The sequence below is a fragment of the Vitis vinifera genome, chromosome 15 (assembly GCF_030704535.1).
Source record: "Vitis vinifera cultivar Pinot Noir 40024 chromosome 15, ASM3070453v1".
In the NCBI taxonomy this organism is placed as follows: Eukaryota; Viridiplantae; Streptophyta; class Magnoliopsida; order Vitales; family Vitaceae; genus Vitis; species Vitis vinifera.
In genome coordinates, this window is record NC_081819.1 from 20,299,288 (window position 1) to 20,320,505 (window position 21,218).

General features: G+C 31.0%; 2 protein-coding genes across 4 annotated transcripts; both read right to left on the bottom strand.

Moving 5' to 3' along the window:
• Positions 1 to 3,667: 3,667 nt before the first annotated feature.
• Positions 3,668 to 7,417, bottom strand: LOC132255223 (probable disease resistance protein RF45). 3 transcript variants are annotated; one of them, XM_059743237.1, is made up of 2 exons: positions 7,168 to 7,417; positions 3,668 to 6,767 (listed from the first exon to the last, which is right to left on the bottom strand). In XM_059743237.1, the coding sequence occupies exon 2, from the start codon at positions 6,694 to 6,696 to the stop codon at positions 3,865 to 3,867; it is 2,832 nt and encodes a 943-aa protein (XP_059599220.1). In that variant the 5' UTR covers positions 6,697 to 6,767; positions 7,168 to 7,417; the 3' UTR covers positions 3,668 to 3,864. The 3 variants fall into 3 exon arrangements, with proteins under 3 accessions (XP_059599220.1, XP_059599218.1, XP_059599219.1); XM_059743235.1 differs by having other exon boundaries at positions 7,131 to 7,417; XM_059743236.1 differs by having other exon boundaries at positions 7,127 to 7,417.
• Positions 7,418 to 14,630: 7,213 nt separating this feature from the next.
• On the bottom strand, positions 14,631 to 16,391 carry LOC132252666 (uncharacterized). Its single transcript, XM_059743262.1, has 3 exons — positions 15,749 to 16,391; positions 15,046 to 15,147; positions 14,631 to 14,941 (listed from the first exon to the last, which is right to left on the bottom strand). Exons 1-3 carry the CDS (start codon positions 16,253 to 16,255, stop codon positions 14,801 to 14,803), a joined length of 750 nt encoding a protein of 249 aa, XP_059599245.1. The 5' UTR covers positions 16,256 to 16,391; the 3' UTR covers positions 14,631 to 14,800.
• Positions 16,392 to 21,218: the final 4,827 nt, after the last annotated feature.

A 21,218-nucleotide genomic window follows, 5' to 3' on the forward strand; every position in this document is an offset into this window, starting at 1 on the left:
AGAAGTTTGATGGAAGAAACAATTTTAGTTTGTTACATATCAATATGTGTGCCTTATTTGTTCAATTATTTTTTTATAAGAATTTAATTTATCTCCTATTTGACTTACAGACTACTAGCATACATTAGATATATGATATTGCACCTCCAAATGATTTGCGCATTTGCAGACTATGTACTACTATATTAGAGGCCATACATGAGATGGATAGCTTAGATGCTTCGTTTAGTGTTGATGCTACCACATAGCTCCTGCCTCGATTAGGAGATGTACGACCTCTAGGACAAGGGCCTCATATGAGGGAGATTAGGCATCCACCAATTGTTTCCCAAGCGCGACCATCGATTGACATTAGTCCACCACCTCATCGGTGGTCGATATCATCCATTACTTGATCAGGAAGTGTACAAATGAGTGTTAGAAAACATATAAAAATAATTTATTAATCTTACATTTTATTGCATTTTATTTTTAGGTATGATCATACTCATTAATTGACAACCTGTTCATATACTTCTTGTTTCCATGTGGGAGATCAAAATTGGTTGACTTACAGGTCACCAACACAAAATATCATACCATGTTTTCCATCCTCCTTGGTATGTGGCCTTGTCATATGGGTAGTTGCACCAACACTTCATATCAACAAGAGATCCGATTTTAAATTCTTTTGAATTTAATGCATTTTTGTTTTTGATGTGGGGGACGATTGCTTATTTCGATTGAGCTTGAATCTCCCCTAAAACTTGATTGTAATTGAAAATCTTATATTTCTTTTTTTTTTCAACTTTTTATAAAATTTTCTCATGATTTGTTATTCAAAATGAAACCAATAATATAAAAATGATTTAATTTCAATGAAATTAATGTAAAATAAATCTATAAAATTCCAAAACCAAAACCAAAATCACACTACATGCAATTACTATTTTTACCTTATAATTCATTTAATTATCGATAAAATTAAATTTCTTAAATGATTCTAGATTCCTTATTCAAAAATCAAAAATAAAAAATGTTAAAATAATAAAATTTGGATTCGAAACAAATTTATTATAAATTTTCAAAATTCAAATTTTTAAGAATGACAAAGGTAAAATAAATTATCTACATCAATATCAGTGAATTTCTTTTTAATTACAATTCCAAAATATAATTTACAATCATCTAAATATATAATAGAATCAATAATTTCAATTAATTTAAAAAAATGCTAGAGTTTGGTACTCCTTCCCAAATTAAAAATAAAAATAATCAATAAATTAATCTCAATAATATAACACATATTTCAACTACAAATCCAAAGGTACATTAGATGAAAATAGTTATGAAATTCAAAATTTTATAACATTTTCTTTGCAGTCAAATATAAGTAAAAATCTTAATTATTATTTAATTATTAATTTTCTAAAAAAAATGATGATATTTTGGGATATTTGAAAATATGTTAAATTGTTATTTCTTTTTTTTTTTAAATAAAAATAAAAATAAATATTACAATTAATTTTATAAATATTGTTAATATATAAAAATAAATAATTTAACACTTAAAAAATTAAGACTTAATAAAAATAAAAACTTAATATTTAACAGCATTCAAATAATAATAATTAAATAAATAAAAACTCATTTAAATACTTAATAACATTTGGTTCTATTGATATTTTAGTTAAATTCAAAATTGTTATATTCATATTTTCGTTAAATCCAGATTTATTCAAATTTTAGAAAAAAAAAAAAAAAAACTCACCAAAATGTTTAAAAAAATTGGATAAAATCTAATCATCTACCTCCAATGAGCATGAGGAAATTGCATAATATATTTTTACACAATCAAAGAAATTACATATAATATATTTTGATTAGTTTTTTTTAAAGAGAAAAAATAAAAAATCATTGTACATCGTGCGAATGTGCAGGGTTATGAATTTGACTTCATGTTCATGGTGTAATTTTTAATTTGTATTTGACTGGGTCATGAAATGAGGGCACCACCGCATCCTGCAGCTGCCAGCTGCCCGAGTGCGCACGATGCACGAAACTTGCTGTAGCCGGCTACCACATGCCCGTCAGCATTTGCGCCATATACATATATAAATTTATTTTGACATCTAGGCATGAATCTTTATCATGGACGCCAAGTTTGGTCCCGTTCGTTTTTTTAAAACACTCTGCAAAAATAATTAAAAATATTTCAAATTTATTCTAAAACATAAGTTATTTTAAAAATAAATTCTCAAAATATCATATTTTTGAAAAAAAAAACATATATTTTTACCATTTTCAAGCGGGTTCTTATATTCTAAATAGTATTTTTTTAAATCAAATTAATCCTAATCATGACCTAGAGTTATATATAAAATCATTTTTTTTAAATTGACCATCAAAATAATTTTAAAATTATTACACTTTTAGATTTCTAGAGGAATTCGCTTTTAGAAAAGAAAAGTTCAATATAAAAAATTTTAAGACAAAAAGTGTATTATTTTTTTTAAAAGGCAAATTTAGTATAAAAAAAATTATAAAAAATGAATTCACCTTTATAAAAATAAGTTTAATATAAAAATAAAATAAATGATAAAAAGTGCTTTAATTTTGGATTTATTTTTCAAACAACTATTTTTTAATGATATATTTTTAAAAAAAAATTAATAATATTTGTTTAAAAATATTAATAATATTTATAAAAAAAATCCCATGTTCTTGTGGGTTGACACCGGAAGGTTTAAGTCTCTCGGTGGGGCTATAGATTATTCATATACTTGATGAAATATTAATTGTAGGGATAAGGTTTTTTTAGGTATGAAAGCTCTCAAATCAACTTGACATTGGCATAGAAATGGATACCTGATCCTTGCAAAGATGTTCTCACATGGAACCATAAGATGTTACAATATCTTATTCATATTTATAAAAAAAAAAAATTTCCTTCTAAAAAAAATCAAATTAATTGGCTTCCAAATTTCATATAGAAAATTATTATTTTTACCAAATAATATGAAAAAAATACATACAATTATAAGTTTTAATAATTTTCAATTCCAATTCTATTTTTTTCTTATTTGTCTTCCTCTTTTTAGTAATTTCTTGAGATTTAAAGGAGTCTTGTATGGAAAAATTGAGAGCAAAGAAAAATTAAGTCAAAATAAAAATAGGGTTATGCCTTGTTGGGACAAAGGAAAGTTTCAAAAGAAAAATTGAAGGAGAAAGGAATAAGTCTACAGAAAATACTATGCTAGCTAAAATACAATGAAACTATTTTCTATCACATGGGACTATAAAATTTTAGTTTATTATAATAAGACTCCTGTAAAAAAAATAATATTTGTGGGACTAAGAAAAATTATTATGGTAGTGGGTTATTAATGAATAACTTATTAATTTATTGATAAATAAATATTTATTGATAAATAAATATTTATTTAATTTATAGAGTATTATGTTTTTATTATTAATTATAAATTTATTTTTCTTGAACCCTTAAAAGGATATCTAAAAATATTATTAGATTTGTCAATGCTAATTTCTTGTCAAATGTAGGGAAAATAGAGGGATTAATTAAACAACTTCTTGGCCTCCCATCATGTTGTGGTTAGGCATGGGGCCTTTGGAAGTATCTGATGTTAGATTTGTCAATGGAATAAAGTGATCCTAGCTGTTCGACAACTGGAATAAAGAGTGAATGATGATTAACAAAGAAAACAAATAATACATGCACACATAAAAATGATTAACCTCCTAAGAAGCTACTTTTCAATATTCACAAGATTATTCCATAACAAACTAATGAAAGTACATGAAATCCAAAAAGTGAACATGAGAAAAAGAAACAAGCTGGAATACCTAGCAAACAAAAACTTAATCTCACTTCTTTATGGAGGTGATGAGACGAATTCTATCCCACTCCTCTCCCTCTCTTTGCTGGACCTCTTCAATTAATTCGTCTCCGGGTTTGAACAGGTCCAATTTCTCAAGTTTTTTCATCTGCAACAATCCATGTGGAAATTTTTTCATTCTACAACAAGTCCAAATCTTGAGAGTCCTCAGATTACACAATGCTCCTTCCTCAACTGTCAATTCTTCCAAATTAGATAAACCAACCAGTTCTAGGCTTTCAAGTTGAAGAAATCCTCCAAAGGAACAAACCATTTTCTTTCCAACATATGAGCCACATGATAATGTAAGACTTCTCAAGGTTGGGAGCTTCTCTAGAATCAACATTGGGTCATCCTTTAGCTTACAGTCGCACAAAGTGAGTTCGAGGAGGTTGGGAGGGTAGAATTCAGTTTGCTCTGGTAATTTGTCCACCTTTCCTTGTAGGCCCACTTTATAGAGATAGGTGTGGCGTGAGAAAGACATGAGTCCTGGTATCAATGTTTTGTCTTCAACAAAATGCTGCTGCCACTTCCATCCAAACTGAATTACTAATTCCTCTTTCTTCTTACAACCCATCGAATCCTTCAAAACCAAGGTCCGAAGAGTTGTCAATTCAGCAATAGAATCAAAAAACCCCTTCTCCAAATACGGAGTCAACCATCCCGTTAAATTTAGTGTCCTCAGTTGGGTAAGTTTTCCTAAGCCATCCCCCTCCAACCAACTTCCTGGCCGTAATGCTAATGTTTGAAGATTGGTGAGTTGCTCCACACCCAAATAACCATTCATGCACTTATTTAATTTGGATTGACTTGAGATCTCGCCACCACGACAATTTAGATGTCTCAATTCCCGCAATTTCCAAATTGTACAAGGTATGTAGGAATCAGTGTATCCTAAATTGAGATTTTGCAGATTAACAAGTCTCTTAATGGATGATGGAAGCGTTACTCTATCAGTTCCCTTTATGCATAAGAATTTCAAGTGGATGAGTTCTCCTATCTCCTTTGGGAGGATATAATTCCCCTTTATCCTCCCTAGATCCAATACACTAAGCAATTTAACGTGCTCTCGTATAGATCTCCAATCCCTTCTCTCAATAGGGTCAGCAAAGAAAATCAAAGATCTAAGAAGTGAATTATGCAAATGCTGAGAAATGTTGTTCTTGCCGAGATGTTGATGAATGCTTAACCGACGAACACTACTAGGAAATGCGAAATCAATGTTTTCATGTACCTCAAAAAGTTTTGCATCTCTGGCCTCTGAAATAGCAAGGTCCCGAAGGAGATCATGTATGCGACAAGACATCACTCTTCCATTTGCCTTCTTTCGAGCCACCTGAACCATGCTTCTGTGGATCAGTTCATACAAATAATCTTCAGCAATGTCTTCTAACTTTTCTTTGCCTCTTCTTTCAACAAAACCTTCAGCAATCCATAAGTGAATCAACTTACTAGCCTTGATTTCAGAGGCTTCTGGGAAAATACCACAGTAAAGAAAACATGACTTCAAGTAATAAGGCAAGTCATTGTAACTTAAGGCCAGAATTCCAAAACATGACTCCGGGCCTCGATTCAGATGCCAATCTATATTTGCAAGTACTCTCTCCCATGATGGTTCTGTCTTCTCTTTCGTTGACAATAAGCCTCCTAACACCACAATCGCAAGGGGCAAACCTTTACATTTTGCCACAATTTTCCTTCCCAATTCCTCCAACGCTTTAGATAAAGAAAGAGGTGTAATATCTCTCGCTCCAAAAGTCTTCTTGAGAAAGAGTTCCCAACTCTCATTACCATCCATAATGCGGAGTTCATAGACAAGAGCCTGTGAATCGGTGTGCCCAACAACTTCATGCGGATTGGCTTGTGCAGCAATTTCTTTATTTCGGGTGGTCATCAGCACTTTGCTGCCATTCCTAGACTCAGGAAGATAGGAGCGCAAGCTACTCCAAGCTTCAATACTCCATACATCATCCATGGCTACCAGGTACTTCTTGTCGTTGAGGCATTCACGAAGCTTCCCACCTAGCTCGTCCTCTCCCATCTCTCTCATTTCTTTCTTTTCTTCATTGCTGAGGGAGATGACAGAACTGATGATGCTGAGTAGAAGCTCCCTTGGCTTGAATTCTTGAGAAACATAAACCCAAGCTTGACAATCAAAGTGCTGCTTAACATCACTATGATTGTAGACTTTCTTAGCAAGAGTTGTCTTGCCTAGGCCGCCCATTCCCACAATGGACACCACTGCTCTCGGCTGCATCGGATCTTCCTTAATCAGCATCTGCTTCACCACCTCCATACCATCTTTGATCTCCACCACGTCAGTCTCTTCAACAGTTGGGGTCCGCCGCTCCTGCTGAGAAACTCCATGATCAGTACTGGTCGAGCTGGGAGTCACTAGGGCTTCAAGACCATACTTGGATCTATTGACCATGATCTTCTCTATCATGACATTGATCTCCTTCACCCGACTGTCGAGCTCGTGTATGAAAGGTAACTTGTCCGCGAATCCTACGCAGGTAGGTAAGCGCTTAAGGAACTTGAGATTTTTGAGCCTTTTCTGCCTCTGGTTATCCATGTTGAAGATGAACTCATCGATGACATCTTCAGCATCATGGGCTACCTCTCTGATCTGCTCCACCCACAGCTTGATTCTTTCATCGTATATGCACTTTGAATCCGCGTCTTTGAGGAAGAGGCGCATCCATTTGAGCTCATTGCGCAGCAGCTTCACCTGGCCTTCTACTTCTCCAAATAGAGAAGCTTCTTGTATAACCAAGTTGCTCAACTTCGCCAGGAAAAACGCAACACTGCTTTCTGCCATTTTTGGGCTACTCCTCTTCTTCCAGTGAGAAAGAAAAGCTATAACGTTTCAACAGAGTTGGTTCCCGGATTCTGAAAGAGAATAAAGAAAGGAAAAGGGTAAAGTATGTATGGTGTGGTTCACAGGGTAAAGAAAGGAGAATAAAGAAAATACTCTCCGTATATTCTTTTGCATTTTTCCTTGATTTCTCGGCAACCAAGCACACGATAATTTGAAATTAAAATACAGAGAACCACCTTAGAATCATAGTACTATGTGGGCTACAAGGGTTCTTACGAACTGCGGAAAAACAAGAGAAACCAAGAATTTGAATCTTGAATTTCTTTTTCATCATTTAGGACCCCCAAGAGAAATCATACATCCAAATAAGATTACACAACCCCACGGTTTTCTTGACAACCAAACAACTAATGATTTAAAATCAACATACTCACTAGGTAAAATTTTTGACAGCTACTTGTTTACGCCAACCTCAGCATCAGGGCTCCCTTGGAGCATCGCTAGGATCCGTACCCATCTCGCCGTGACCACCTGGCATGATTCCTGCGGAGAAGCGTGTTCTGGGCTTTAGCACATCTCGTCATGATCACCTGGCATGGCTCCTGCAGAGTACTTGGCCTTCGCAGTGTGCATGTAGATATATAGATATGGACCTATATATAGGGAGCTCCTCGGCCGACCTAGCCGCTCCACCTACACCTAGGCACATGATCGAACGTCTGACGCTTGGTGATGTCGTATACCTGCATGATCCTATGAATTTAGCGTAACCGATCTACACCTAAAAAACAATTAAAAAAATTCAAAAGATATATAATTAAAAAATAAATTGATCGATAAATAAAAATTTATTAATTTAAAAATAATAAGGATGATTTTATTTCTTTTCTTTTCCTTTAAAAAATTGGAACTTGCATAAATTGCAAAACTAAAAAAACATATTTGAAAGGATATAAAATTAAAAGAATTTTTTTATTATATAATTTAAATAAAAATTAGATATTGAAAGACACATTAATATTAAATTCTTATATTATAGATAACAAATTTTTTATGATTGGTAGTCTCATTTTTTTCAAGTATAATTGAATTTTATACAATAAATGGAAAAATAATAAATCTGGAAATTAAATTTATTTTGGCCTTATGATATTTTATTAACAAGACATTTCTCAAAATTAGTTTTTAAGAATATTCTAGAAAATAAGTGTTATAAAAATATCAAATATGTATTATTATGATAAGAAATTTTAAAAATTAAATGTGATGAGGGTTTCAGATATTTTTTTATTTTAATTGAAATTAACATAAAATTAAATAAAAAATATATGAAACGTGATGAGGGTTTAGAGTTTTTTTATTTTAATTGAAATGAATAAAATATCATTTAATTTTTAAAAAATAATTAAAAAATCCAAATTTCATAAGGGTTTAAAAAAAAAACTTTTATAGAAATGAATTAAATACTAATTTAATTTACAAATAAATAAAAAAATTCATTCTCACGCTCATTCTCCTTATTCTAATGGCTCTAAGCACCATTACTTCTCGGTCCATTCATCTATTCTTTCATCTAGTTTTTTTTTTCTCACAGTCCAAACACACCCATAAGCAGAACCTATAACTATTGTATATATTAGAAAGTATCTAAAATAAGTCAATTGAAAAGTTTCCTAATAAAAAATATTCTTGTGAGTGAGTTTCCTATTATTATAAAAGAAATAGATTTCTTTTAGAAAAAACATTTTTGACAATTATAGATCTAGTTTCTTATATGAAATCTTCCTCTGTTCTTAGGAAAATATATAAGAAAAGATTTTAACCAAAATAGTCTTTTTTTTTTTTTTTTAATTGGGACTTTAGGATTTGAAAGCTTAAGGGTTGTAATCTCCTTCAATAATAATGAAAGTTATTCATCTTTGTTTGTAAATGTAGACTTTGAGTCAAACCGTGAAAATCATTGTGTGCTTTGTGTGCTTTGTTTTCATTTTCATTTTCTTTTTTTCCTCCCTATTATTATTATATGTTGTAATTTTTCACAACAAATTGGTATCAAGAGCACATATTATTAGACCTGAAATGAAGACAAATTTTGAGATTGAGAAGTTTGATGGAAGAAACAATTTTAGTTTGTGACATATCAATATGTGTGCCTTATTTGTTCAATTATTTTTTTTATAAGAATTTAATTTATCTCCTATTTGACTTACAGACTATTAGCATACATTAGATATATGATATTGTACCTCCAAATGATTTGCGCATTTGCAGACTGTGTACTACTATATTAGAGGCCATACATGAGATGGATAGCTTAGATGCTTCATTTAGTGTTGATACTACCACATAGCTCCTACCTTGATTTGGAGATGTACGACCTATAGGACAAGGGCCTCATATGAAGGAGATTAGGCATCCACCAATTGTTTCCCAAGCGCGACCATCGATTGACATTAGTCCACCACCTCATCAGTAGTTGATATCATCCATTACTTGATCGGGAAGTGTACAAATTAGAGAGGGAGGAGCTCATATGAGAAAGACTAGACATACATCTGCTCTTAGAGATGCACCATCAATTGACATCAGTCCGCCACCTGTTGAGGAGACTCTTATTACACCTGTGGAGGTGCCATCCATCCCACTTGTAGTACTATTTGTTGCATCATTACCACAATCGATAGAGGTTACATTGGTTGATGAGGAATTAGTCCATATAAAAAATGATGATCAACGAGGACAAAATAATGATTATGGTTGAGGACGTGATAGGAAACATGGTCGTTGAGCTCATGGGGGGTACATGTCAGCCCCATAAAGCCAATAATGGAATATGCATATTATGGACATCCACAATGGAAGAGGGAGACTCCTTCGTGCGGTACACATTGAGGATGTTACTACATGACTTGTATTTTGAATACTGTTAGTATTTTGTACATCAGTATTTTGGACAAATGCTCAAGATGTATATTTATACTTGCTTCATTTTGGATCGACTAACTTTTTATTAATGTAAGTTCTATGGTATCTACCTATTTTGGACTTATTTTACACAAAATAGTATTGTTACTATTTTGGAAAGGTGTCGATTTAATTGGCATTTGGTTTACTTGTTTTGAATGGTTTTGGATTGAATGTCAAAATATCAATTATAATGTATATAGGTGATAAACTTTAAACATTTGGTTGTATAGAGGATAATACTACATAAATATATATAATTTTTTTTTCTTTTGTGGAAGGTGTCTCTTCAGCATAAATTCAAAATTTCTTACTATCTATGGAAATTATGAAAGGTATCTGTATAAACCTTTTTTTTTTTTTTTAATTGTGGAAGGTGTTTTTTCAAAAGACACCTTCAATATAAAATCAATATCAATTAAAATTTGTAAAATTGTGGAAAGTGTCTCTCGAAGAAACACCTTCAATATAAATCGAATTTTTTAGAAATTGTAGAAGGTGTCTTTTGAAGAGACACCTTCAATATAAAATCAAATTTATGAGACACATAGTATTATAAATTAAATTTTGTGAAATTGTGGAAAATGTCTCTTGAAAAGACACTTTCAGTATAAATCCAGGTTTTTGGGAATTGTAGAAAATGTCTCTTGAAGAAACACCTTTAATATAAAATCAATATAAATTAAAATTTATGAAATTATGAAAGGTGTCTCCTTTAATATATATATTGAATTTGGGAGAATTATGTTTTGGGGGTAGATGGAGGCCCAAATTAACAAAAGGTCCATATAACTCTTCAAATTGAGTTGAATGATATGAAATAGTAATGGACAAATATACCCTTAAAAAACACATAAAATATTTTATAAAATTAAGTTAAATAAAATTTTTTCAATAATTTTTTTTTCAAAAATACTAAATTAAATAAAAATAGTTTTCAAAAATATAAAATTAAATAATTTTTTTTTCAAAAATATTAAATTAAATAAAAGTATTTAAAAAATATTAAATTAAATATTTTTTAAAAATATTAAATTAAATAAAATTATTTTTTAAAATATTAAATTAAATAAAAAATATTTTAAAAAAATATTAAATTAAATAAAAGTATTTAAAAAAATATTAAATAAAAGTATTTTTAAACAATATTAAATTAAATAAATGTATTTTTAAACAATATTAAATTAAATAAATATATTTTTAAAAAATATTAAATTACATAAAAGTATTTAAAAATTTATTAAATTAAATAAAAATATTTTTTAAAAATATTAAATTAAATAAAGTATTTTTAAAAAAATTTTTTTTTTCTCAAAATCAACAAAGGGCGTTTTTGAAAATGCTGAAGGATAATATCCTTCAACTCAATTTCTATACTTTCATTAGGTCTTGAGCTCAATTTGAAGACTTATATGAACCTTTTGTTAATTTGGGGGCTCATCTACTCCCAAAACATAATTCTCCCTTGAATTTTGTGGAATTGTGGAAAGTATCTCTTCAAAAGACACCTTCACTATAAATCCAATTTTTTGAGAATTGTAAAAAGTGTCTTTTGAAGAGACATTTTTAATATAAAATCAAATTTAAGATACACATGTTAGTATAAATTAAAATTTATGAAATTGTGGAAGGTGTCTTTTCAAAACACACCTTTAGTATATATTGGAATTTGTGGAATTATGAGAAATGTCTCTTTAAGAGACAACTTTATTATAAATTCAATTTTTTTGGAATTGTAAAAGGTGTCTTTTCAAGAGACATTTTTAATATAAAATCAAATTCATGAGAAGTATGGTATAAATTCAAATTTATCAAATTGTGAAAAATGTTTCTTCAAGAGACACCTTTAATATATATTGCATTTTGTAAAATTGTGAAAAATGTCTTTTTAGAAGACACCTTTAATATAAATCTAAATTTCTAGAATTATAGATGGTCGCACACCTTTTAACTCAAATCCAATTCTTTTAAATGCATATTATAAATTTAAAAATTGTGGAAGGTGTCTTTTCAAAAAACACATTTGACGTGACAAAAAATGTCGTAAATCTATCACTATTTTTCCAACTACCATTTTTTAAGAATTATTTTTTAAAGTAGCTAAGAAGTTAAGAAAGCCCTTGAATTTTGGCCTACTTAGCCCATGCCACCTGCTGCCATGCATGGGTTGTGCATGCTGCACGCGCAAGGCCATGTGCATGTGGGTATGTGGTGCTGCCACTTCTCAATCTTATTTCAATATTTTTCACTATTTCACCTTTTAAATTTATTGATTTTAATTATTTATAGACACTTTAAATACAAAATAATAATATATAATAAATAATTAATAAGAACAAATTTAATATGAAAATAAATTCATTAATTCTATTTATATAAAAATAAAAAATAAAAAATATCTTTCATAAAAAATTATATTTAATAATTTATATTAATTTTCTTTTAATTTTATTAAAAATTAATATTTTTTTGTTTATTATAATTGTACATTGATTGATACAATTCTTGGAAAAGAGGATACCACTCTTTAATGTAAATAGTACTATTTTTTATTTTTTTAGGAAAAAAATAATATTGAAGTGTGTTAAAAGTAACACTAGTTTGATTTACTGTTGTTATATGCTCGACGTTTTATGTAATAATGAAATAAAGTAGATTAAGTAGATATCATTTTCGCGATCAATTCATGATATTTCATCATTACATAAGATATCAAATACGTAACGAATGGTAACATATTTTACTATAAACCAAATAGAATTGATACATTTTTTCCACCTCAGTAATACTTTTTTCATACATTTTTTCATAAAAAGAGTAGTACTTACCTTATTTTTCAAGGATTGTATCGATTGATGCGCAACTTTAATATGCAAGAATTTTAATTTTTAATAAAATTAAGAGAAAATTAATATGAAATATTAAACATAATTCTTATAAAAAAAAGTATATTTTATTTTTTATTTTATATATATAAGAAATTTAAAAATTTAACCAAGTAAAAGGTTAGAACCACGGTCAAATTTAAGAAAAAAAGTTAAAACTACAATCAAGTTAAAGTCATAAACAACAAGTTAAAATCATAATAATTGATTTTGATTTTCATATGAAAATTTAGAAAGTTAGAAAAATATAAACAATAAAATCATATGAAAAAAATATTTTTATTTAATCTATCTATGATAAGATTTATCAAATAGATAAATAATTTATTTAGCATGAATATCGAAAATATTATGTTTTAAACCTCTAAATTTATTCATTATGTATTTAATTTTATATTTAAAGTGTTTATAAATAATTAAATTTAATAAATATGAAAAAGATGAAAGATTGAAAAAAAAAATTAAGAAAATTTGTGGTAAGACTTTAGGCCTTGGTGAGGAGGTGAGTATGCAAATACAATTAGCATCTGTTCTTGGTGGTAGAGCTTTAACTACCATCATCCATTCCGCCCGCATTTTTTCTTTTTTCTAAATGTTCTTTTATCATTTTTATTAATATTCTAAACCCAATATATACTTTATTTAACTTGAAGTTAGTAGTAATATTTTTAGAATCAAATCAATGATTGAATTAAAAAAATTATAGGTTCACAGTTCATTAATCGGATCAATAGTCGAACTGTGATTGAACCAATTATGTTATAAATATATAATTTATATATTATAATAAAATTAAAAATAATTATAATAAGAAATTAGGAATATAAACATAATTGAAACATAATTGTTTATATCCTATTATTATTGTATTATTATATGTAATTAAATGATTATTTTTTTTTAATTCAAAAATAATTATTATATTATTTAATTTATATTATTTTAATACTTATCATTATAAAAATAAATATTCACTTAAATATTTATGTTCATTTAAGAGTTTAAATTAATGAAACTTGAAAAAAAAAAAAACAAATAAAAACCCAAGGTTACATTATTTAATTTATTTTTATTTTTTTTGTAAAATTTGACATAAAGTTTGCATATAGCCCAATGTTAGCCATTTCTTCCCCATGCTACTGCCACTTTTATTTTCTACACATGAAACCCATCCCGCATTGTAATTGACATAAAAATTTGGTCTCATAAATATAGATCAACTTTATAGGAAGTTACAAATGCCGTCTTGCATGGTGCATGGACGCGTTCTAAACACCAAAATTTGTTTATTATGTATTTATTTAATTTTTATATTAATTATTAATTATATATTATTATTATTTTATGATTAAAGGGTCCAGAAATAATTAAAATTAATAAAAATAAAAAAGATGAAAGAGTGAAAAAAGAAATAAAAATATTTCGTGTAAATAGCATATTAAACCCCAATTGCACCATCAATATCATTCTTCTTACAGAGCTTTCACATGCATAAACTTTTATCTACAGTTTTTGAACATCGAATCCACTAAATCAAACTGTTTAGCCTGAAGCAAAGCCTTCAAGAGAGTGTTGAATGGCCACACCGAGGGTTGGAGATCGAAACTTGGAATCCGAAGGAAGGTTCGGGTTGCGAGCTTTGCAATTGTGGGTTGAGGGTTTTACTGGCGACTGATCATTAAAGCGATGCGTTTTGGGGAGAGGCGCTAGGCCCATGGTTTGATTGGGGGTGTGGCAGTCTAGGATTTGAGGAGGGCGGACTTGCAGTCCACGACGCAGGGCGATGGTGCGATGGGTGGTGAAGCAGGAAACCACGGCAACGCCGACGGTAGTGGAGGTGGAATGAATGCGGAGGAGGAGGAGGAGAGAGGTTGATTGGGGGGGTCTGAAATTTTGGTGCACTTGGCGGTGACATAGTATCATATTGAAGCTAGTCAAGGGGCATTTTTGTAAGTTTGTGCCCTTAATAAATGAATTTTCTTAATTAAATAATTGAATAATGCTATTATCTTTGATCAAAATTTTTAAAATAGAAATTATTAAGTTACTAAAAAAACTCATGGAAGGAAATATGAAAAAAACATGTATGTACAAATGTAATGGTCTGACTTGATTCAAAATGAAAAATGGTTTACAGCCATTGAAGCTATAAGAAGAGTAAAATCAGCCTATGAAGCTATAAGAAGAGTAATTCATGTGCAAAATCAGCTAATAAAGGAATTGTGCAGAGGGACGAGTGTTGTATGCATTTTACACTACATGAGCCTGTAGAAGCAGTTGCTTCCAGAGATGAGAAGTTGGTAGGTTTTGGAACAGGGACACTTCAAGTATATGCTAATGAAATCCCCCATCCTCTCTATGATCACAAGGTCCTCTGTTTCTGCATTTGAAGCCTCCTGCATCCAACACAGTCATTCCTTTTCTATTAATTTTCTTCTACTTTCTTAGCAACCAAACGCCCAAGAAAAAAAGAACAGAAAGAAAAAAGAAAAAGACATACATTTGTATTGTTGTGATGAGACCCAGCATCCTCTACTTCCAGCACTACTTCATGCCACCACTGTTTCATCTCTTTCATCATTTCCATCATTCTCTTGAACCTCTGCAACCATTCAAAACAATTTCAATGGCTTTTAGTTTCTGAGACAAGGCAGGAAAATTGTCCAAACCCGGGATTTTGAATTTTTTCTCATTATAAGCGACCCAAGAAGGCTCAAGAAACTAACAGTAATACAAACAACAGAATCAAAATACTCCGTGAATTCTTTTGCATTTTCCCTTCATTTCTCAGCATCCAAGCACACAATAATTTGAAATTGAAATACGTAAAAGCATAGTAGTATGTGGGCTGCAAGGGTTCTTAGGAAATGCGGGAAAACAAGAGAAACCCAGAATTTGAATCTTGAATTTCTTTTTCATCATATAGGACCCCCAAGAGAAATCATACATCCAAATAAGATTACACAACTAATTATTCAGAGATCCAAATTTTTAACGCTACTTGTATACGTTAATCTTCAGTCTTCCCCATTTTTCAAGAGCCAAGAAACGACGAACAAACAAACAAATAAAAAGGAAAAAAGATAGTTGAAATAGAAATAGAAATGAAAAAAAACAAATAAACAAACTTAAAAGCATCAACGCAATTTTCACAGCAACCAAACAACAAAAAATTCAAAATTAACGTAATTCAGTGCACCAACCTCAGGGTCAGGGCTATCTTGGGACACCACTGGGGATCCCGTAACCATCTCGCCGTGACCACTGACTCCGGTTCTTGGTGGAGAAGCGACCGGCAGCAGTTCAGAAATGGACCGGCGAAGAGGAGGCAGAGGTGGCAATTCCGTGGAACCCCCTTTCACCGGTGAGGGCGACAGCGTGGAGACATTGGGGTTCATCCTGGGAGTCAGAGGCGAATGGGGAAAATTCTGCCACGAGGGTAGTTTCGGCAGGTCGAGGCCGGGAGAGTTGATGAGATTGGAGCTCGTGCGGCTGAGATTCGTGTAGAAATTTGGCGGAGGAACAGCGACCCTGGAGAATCCGTGAAGGCGGTAATCGTGGACGGAGGCCGTTTCTCGCTTCTTGAGCTGGGGTTGGCCGTCGCCGGAGGCATCCTCAGATGTTGTGGGGTCTTTTTTCTTAAGAGAACCGCATGCATTGCATTGGTCGGACATGGTTTCTTGGAATTGGGGTTCTGGTTTCTGGTCCATGATCTCTGGTCCTATATCTCTCTTTCTATTTCTTGCTGTTTCTTGAAGCTACGATTGCTGTTTGGTTTGTGAGAAAATATGTGAAAAATACAGGTGAGCGTTGAGAGAAGGGTTTGGCACGGTGCATATATAGCTTTATATATCTCTACTCCTATTGGCTATTAGAGAAGTAACAGGTGTATGTCATTTTTTTTTTCAAAAATACCCTTCTTAATCTCCCTCCAAACCCAACCAAGCCCATAAGTCGGTCCATAAATTATACAAAAAATCTATATCTATATACATATAAAAGTAGGAAGTATTTAAACACTTTTTTTTTCTTCCTAAAATAACCTTATCATTTCTATTATATATACTTATATCCTATCATTATTATTATATGCAATTAATTCAGATATCTTATCATTATTATATGTAATTAATTAAAATAATATTTATTTTTATTCTTAATTTATTGAATACAAAATAAATTTAGATAAAAAATATATATAAAAAAACAATTCTTTAGAATTGGAATGACATCTTTTTAAAATCCAAATTACATCTTTTTTTAATTATACACGTTTATATCCTATTATTATTGTATTATTATATGTAATTAAATGATTATTTTTTAAAAAATTCAAAAATAATTTTTATATTATTTAATTTATATTATTTTAATACTTATCATTATAAAAATAAATATTCACTAAAATATTTATGTTTATTTAAGAGTTTAAATTAATGAAACTTGAAAAAAAAAAACAAATAAAAACCCAAGGTTACATTATTTAACTTTTTTTTTTTTTGTAAAAATTGGCATAAAGTTTGCATATAGCCCGATGTTAGCTATTTCTTCCCCATGCTACTGCCACTTTTATTTTCTACCCATGAAACCCATCCCACATTGTAATTGACATAAAAATTTCGTCTGATAAATATAGAAAGTTACAACTTACAAATGCTACTTCCTTCAGCTTAGCCTATACTACCTGCCGTCTTGCATGGTGCATGGACGTGTTCTAAACACCAAAATTTGTTTATTATGTATTTATTTTATTTTTATATTATTTATTAATTATATATTATTATTATTATTATTATTATTTTATGTTTAAAACGTCCAGAAATAATTAAAATTAATAAATATGAAAAAGGTGAAAGAGTGAAAAAAGAAATAAAAATATTTCATGAGAGAATGTGTAAAAAGCATATTAAATAAATAAAAAAGAATGAGAACTGAGTTCAAGGTAAGGAGGTGACGGAACAGATATCATCAAAGTGTTCAGTTGAGAAAACCTGTTGGATTCTAGAAGACGTCCAGATTATACTCTTCTTCAGCTAACTCCAACCAGAACCAGATGTGATCTAGTTATCTTTTCTGAGCAACTACGGGGAAACTGGCTTTTGAGTTGCTAGAGGCCTTCATTTCTCACCTGAAATTTGCCAAGGATCAAAATGGTTGCCAAGTCAATGCTAGGATTGAGATAAGAGATAAAATACAAAGATATCTTGAAGAAGAGGGTTTCCTCTGTTTCTTTATTCCACACACTTTCTTGAAAATACATGTATCTATATATATATATATATATATATATTAAAACCATTATAAATAAATTTTAAATCATACAACCCCACCAACCTGAGTATGATCCAGCTAATCATATTATCGAACTATTTAGTTAGTAATTAAAAATATCATATTATTTTAATATACAACTAATCATTAAAAGAGAAACAATTCAATAGATTATGAAAATTAGGGTTATAGCTCAAGAAGTTGGCTTGTGTTGTGCCTAATAAATTAAGAAAAATTTAACTAAAGTGTAGCCTAATATGAGGTATTCAACCCAAGTGTAAACCAATCTTATTATTCCAACTTTGACGTAGTTGGATTGATTGAGTTAGCAACGAGTTAAGTATGGCAGAGTTAGGTTGAAACCAATTACCATAATGCTTAATTGAAACTTGTTTTCCTATACTACCATCGGGTCATGCTGCCCAAACCTTACCTACCTAGGTAAACGGAATTGTAGGAGGCACGTTGAGGTGAATTCACTGGCTATCATAGAATTCACACCACATACTAGAATGTTCTAGAACTATATATACACATACACCTGTTTGTCTAAACCCTTACCAAACAGCAATCCAGAAACCTTGTAAAACCCCTTCTCTCCGTGACCTTTCCTGTATCTTCTTTCTATTTTCTTATATGCCAAACGGAGATGAGCCATCTAAGAAGTAGGAAGAGAGGCAATCCCTAAAGACCAATTTATGACTCCTGCATTGTGTGTGGCTCCCTACAATCTGCTCACTCACCTCATATAAAGAATTTTGACTATGTGAATTGCCCAGCAAAAATACAAATCGCCTCCTTCCAAGGAGTTTCCAGAGTAGCTGTCAGTCCCAGCGGCAATAACTCCCACTTGTGAAGGCCTCGATCAGATGTAATAAAAGTACTGCATCAGAGTCTACCACTAGACTAGCTATAATAGCAATTGGAGCGTGATAGGAGGATTCGATAAGCCTTTGAGCATGGGCATTTGAGATCGATGCTCAAGTACTCCCCTCGTTTTGAATATAAACTTCTTCGTTCTCGCCCTCCTCACCATCCTCGCCTTCTTGGCCTGCCTCCCTTGCTACCTGCATCTATCAACTCCGATCATTTTGTGGTGGCTCCTTTCCCTTTTTTGACGAACAAAAAAAAGAAAATCAGAAAAACAAAACCAACTTACATTGTTATTCCCAACATCATTCATTTCCAAAGGTAGGTAACCTTCGTAAGTTTCGGTTTCTTGCTCTAATTGAGTGTTCTGAACAACCCCTACATCTTCTTCCACCTCTAGTTCCATTTCTTCCAACCACTCCTTCATTTTTGTAACATTCCTATCATCTTCTTCAACTTTTGTTTTATATGTGGAAACATTAGAAATTAAAATACATGTTTTAATTCTTTTAAAACTTCTCAATTTTCTCAGTAACCAAACAACCAAAAAAAAAAAAATCAAAAGTAACCGAGTGCACCAACCTCACAACTAGGGATCTGTTCCATCACCGGCGATCCCGTGCTCAAAGCTCTTGTCCATGGATAAGTGACCGGCGTCTGGCAAGGACAACCCACCGATGACGATATTGGATTCACCGGCGACGAACAGGGATTCACTGGTGACGGTAAGGAAGGTGTTGGATTCACCGGTGGATTCACACCGGTCACTTCTCCATGGACAAGAGTCTTGGGCACGGAATCGCCAGTGACGGGACAAATCCATAGTTGTGAGGTTGGTGTACTTGGTTGCTTTTGATTTTTTTTTTTTTGGTTGTTTGGTTGCTGAGAAAAGTGAGAAGTTTTAAAAGAATTAAAGCATGTATTTTAATTTCTAATGTTCCACAGATAAAACAAAAGTTGAAGAAGATGATGGGGAGTGTTACAAAAATGAAGGAATGGTGGGAAGAAATGGAACTAGAGGTGGAAGAAGATGTAGGGGTTGTTCAAAACACTTAATTAGAGCAGGAAACCGAAACTTACAAAGGTTACCTACCTTTGGAAATGAATGATGTTAGGAATAACAATGTAAGTTGGTTTTGTTTTTCTATTTTTTTTTTGTTCGTCGGAAAAGAGAAAGGAGCTACCACAAAATGATCGGAGTTGATAGATGCATTCTATTTTCTGCCTGTTTGTGTTCTATTTCTCTTAGAGAATGGAAGCTCTTATTACTCAAGGAAGCCTTTACAAGTGCATCACTTGCTTGGTTAGGAAGTGATTTGGGTGGTGCCTTGGCCAAATGAGGGTCTCACCTATTTATAGGCACCAATGGAACTCTTTGGAACCTTGGAGGGTTCCTTACAAATCAAGAATATTCTAGAACTCCCTACACTAATCTATGTACAACCCTATGTACAAGAATATACAAGAGATCTCTAGAATTCTCTAGAAAGCCTTGGACTCCTCTCATGCCTTCCACCATAGTTTAAAGATGTGTGGACATCTCTAGGCATCTCTAAAACCTTCAACGCTCTTCCCACCAATGTTTTAGTGTAGATGGCTCCAGGAGTCTCCAGAAGCTTCCCTCTTCCTATATAAGCCCATGGCGAGGGTCGTTTGAAGCATCTTGTGACACTAGTCTCTATTTATAGATACCTATGAGAAAGTCTAGAATTCTTTTGAATTGCTTCGTGATATCCAAGAAGTTTGTAGGGATTTGTGGATATTCTTCCACACTCCTCTAATATTGAATGACAATAAGTTCAAACTTATCCCTTCACTATCCATTCACCTAAACACCACATATTAACGGTTATTATTTTAAAATTATTATTATTATTTATTTTAACAAAAATATTCAAATCATATAAGATGTTAATATTTATATATATTTTTTATAATATATACTAAAAATTAATTTTTCTAAAAGATAATTTATGATTTTATTATAATGATACCATTCACATCTTACTAAAAATTATATATTTTTTAATTACAAATCCTTTTATTTATGGGAAGACCGGATGAATTAAATTTAATTAATATTATATAAATTGAATTTATAATTTTTTAGGAATTAAAATAGAAAAATGTTTTTAAAAAAAACAAATTGTCCAATTGAGTATGTTGTTTTGTAAAACAGCTTGTCAATTTTCGTTTTAAAAAAAAAATACTAGAAAAAACTATTTTTGCTATTTAACTTAAAAATATTTTTTAAAATCAAATACATTTCTAAAAGGTCCTTAATATCAAATTATTTTAGTTAAGTGACATACACCATATTCCATAATTAAGGAAAATTAAATAATTTGCCTGATTTGCCTAAAGGTATGGCAGTAGCTAGACTGGGTCCAACCCACGCCCTCACTCAACCTAGAGTTTGAATGAGTTAGGGTGGGGCTTGATTTTAAAAAATATTTTTTTAGGATTGGTGTTGCAACCGAGCAGCATATTATTATTTTAAAATTATATTATCTATTATTTTATTTATAATAT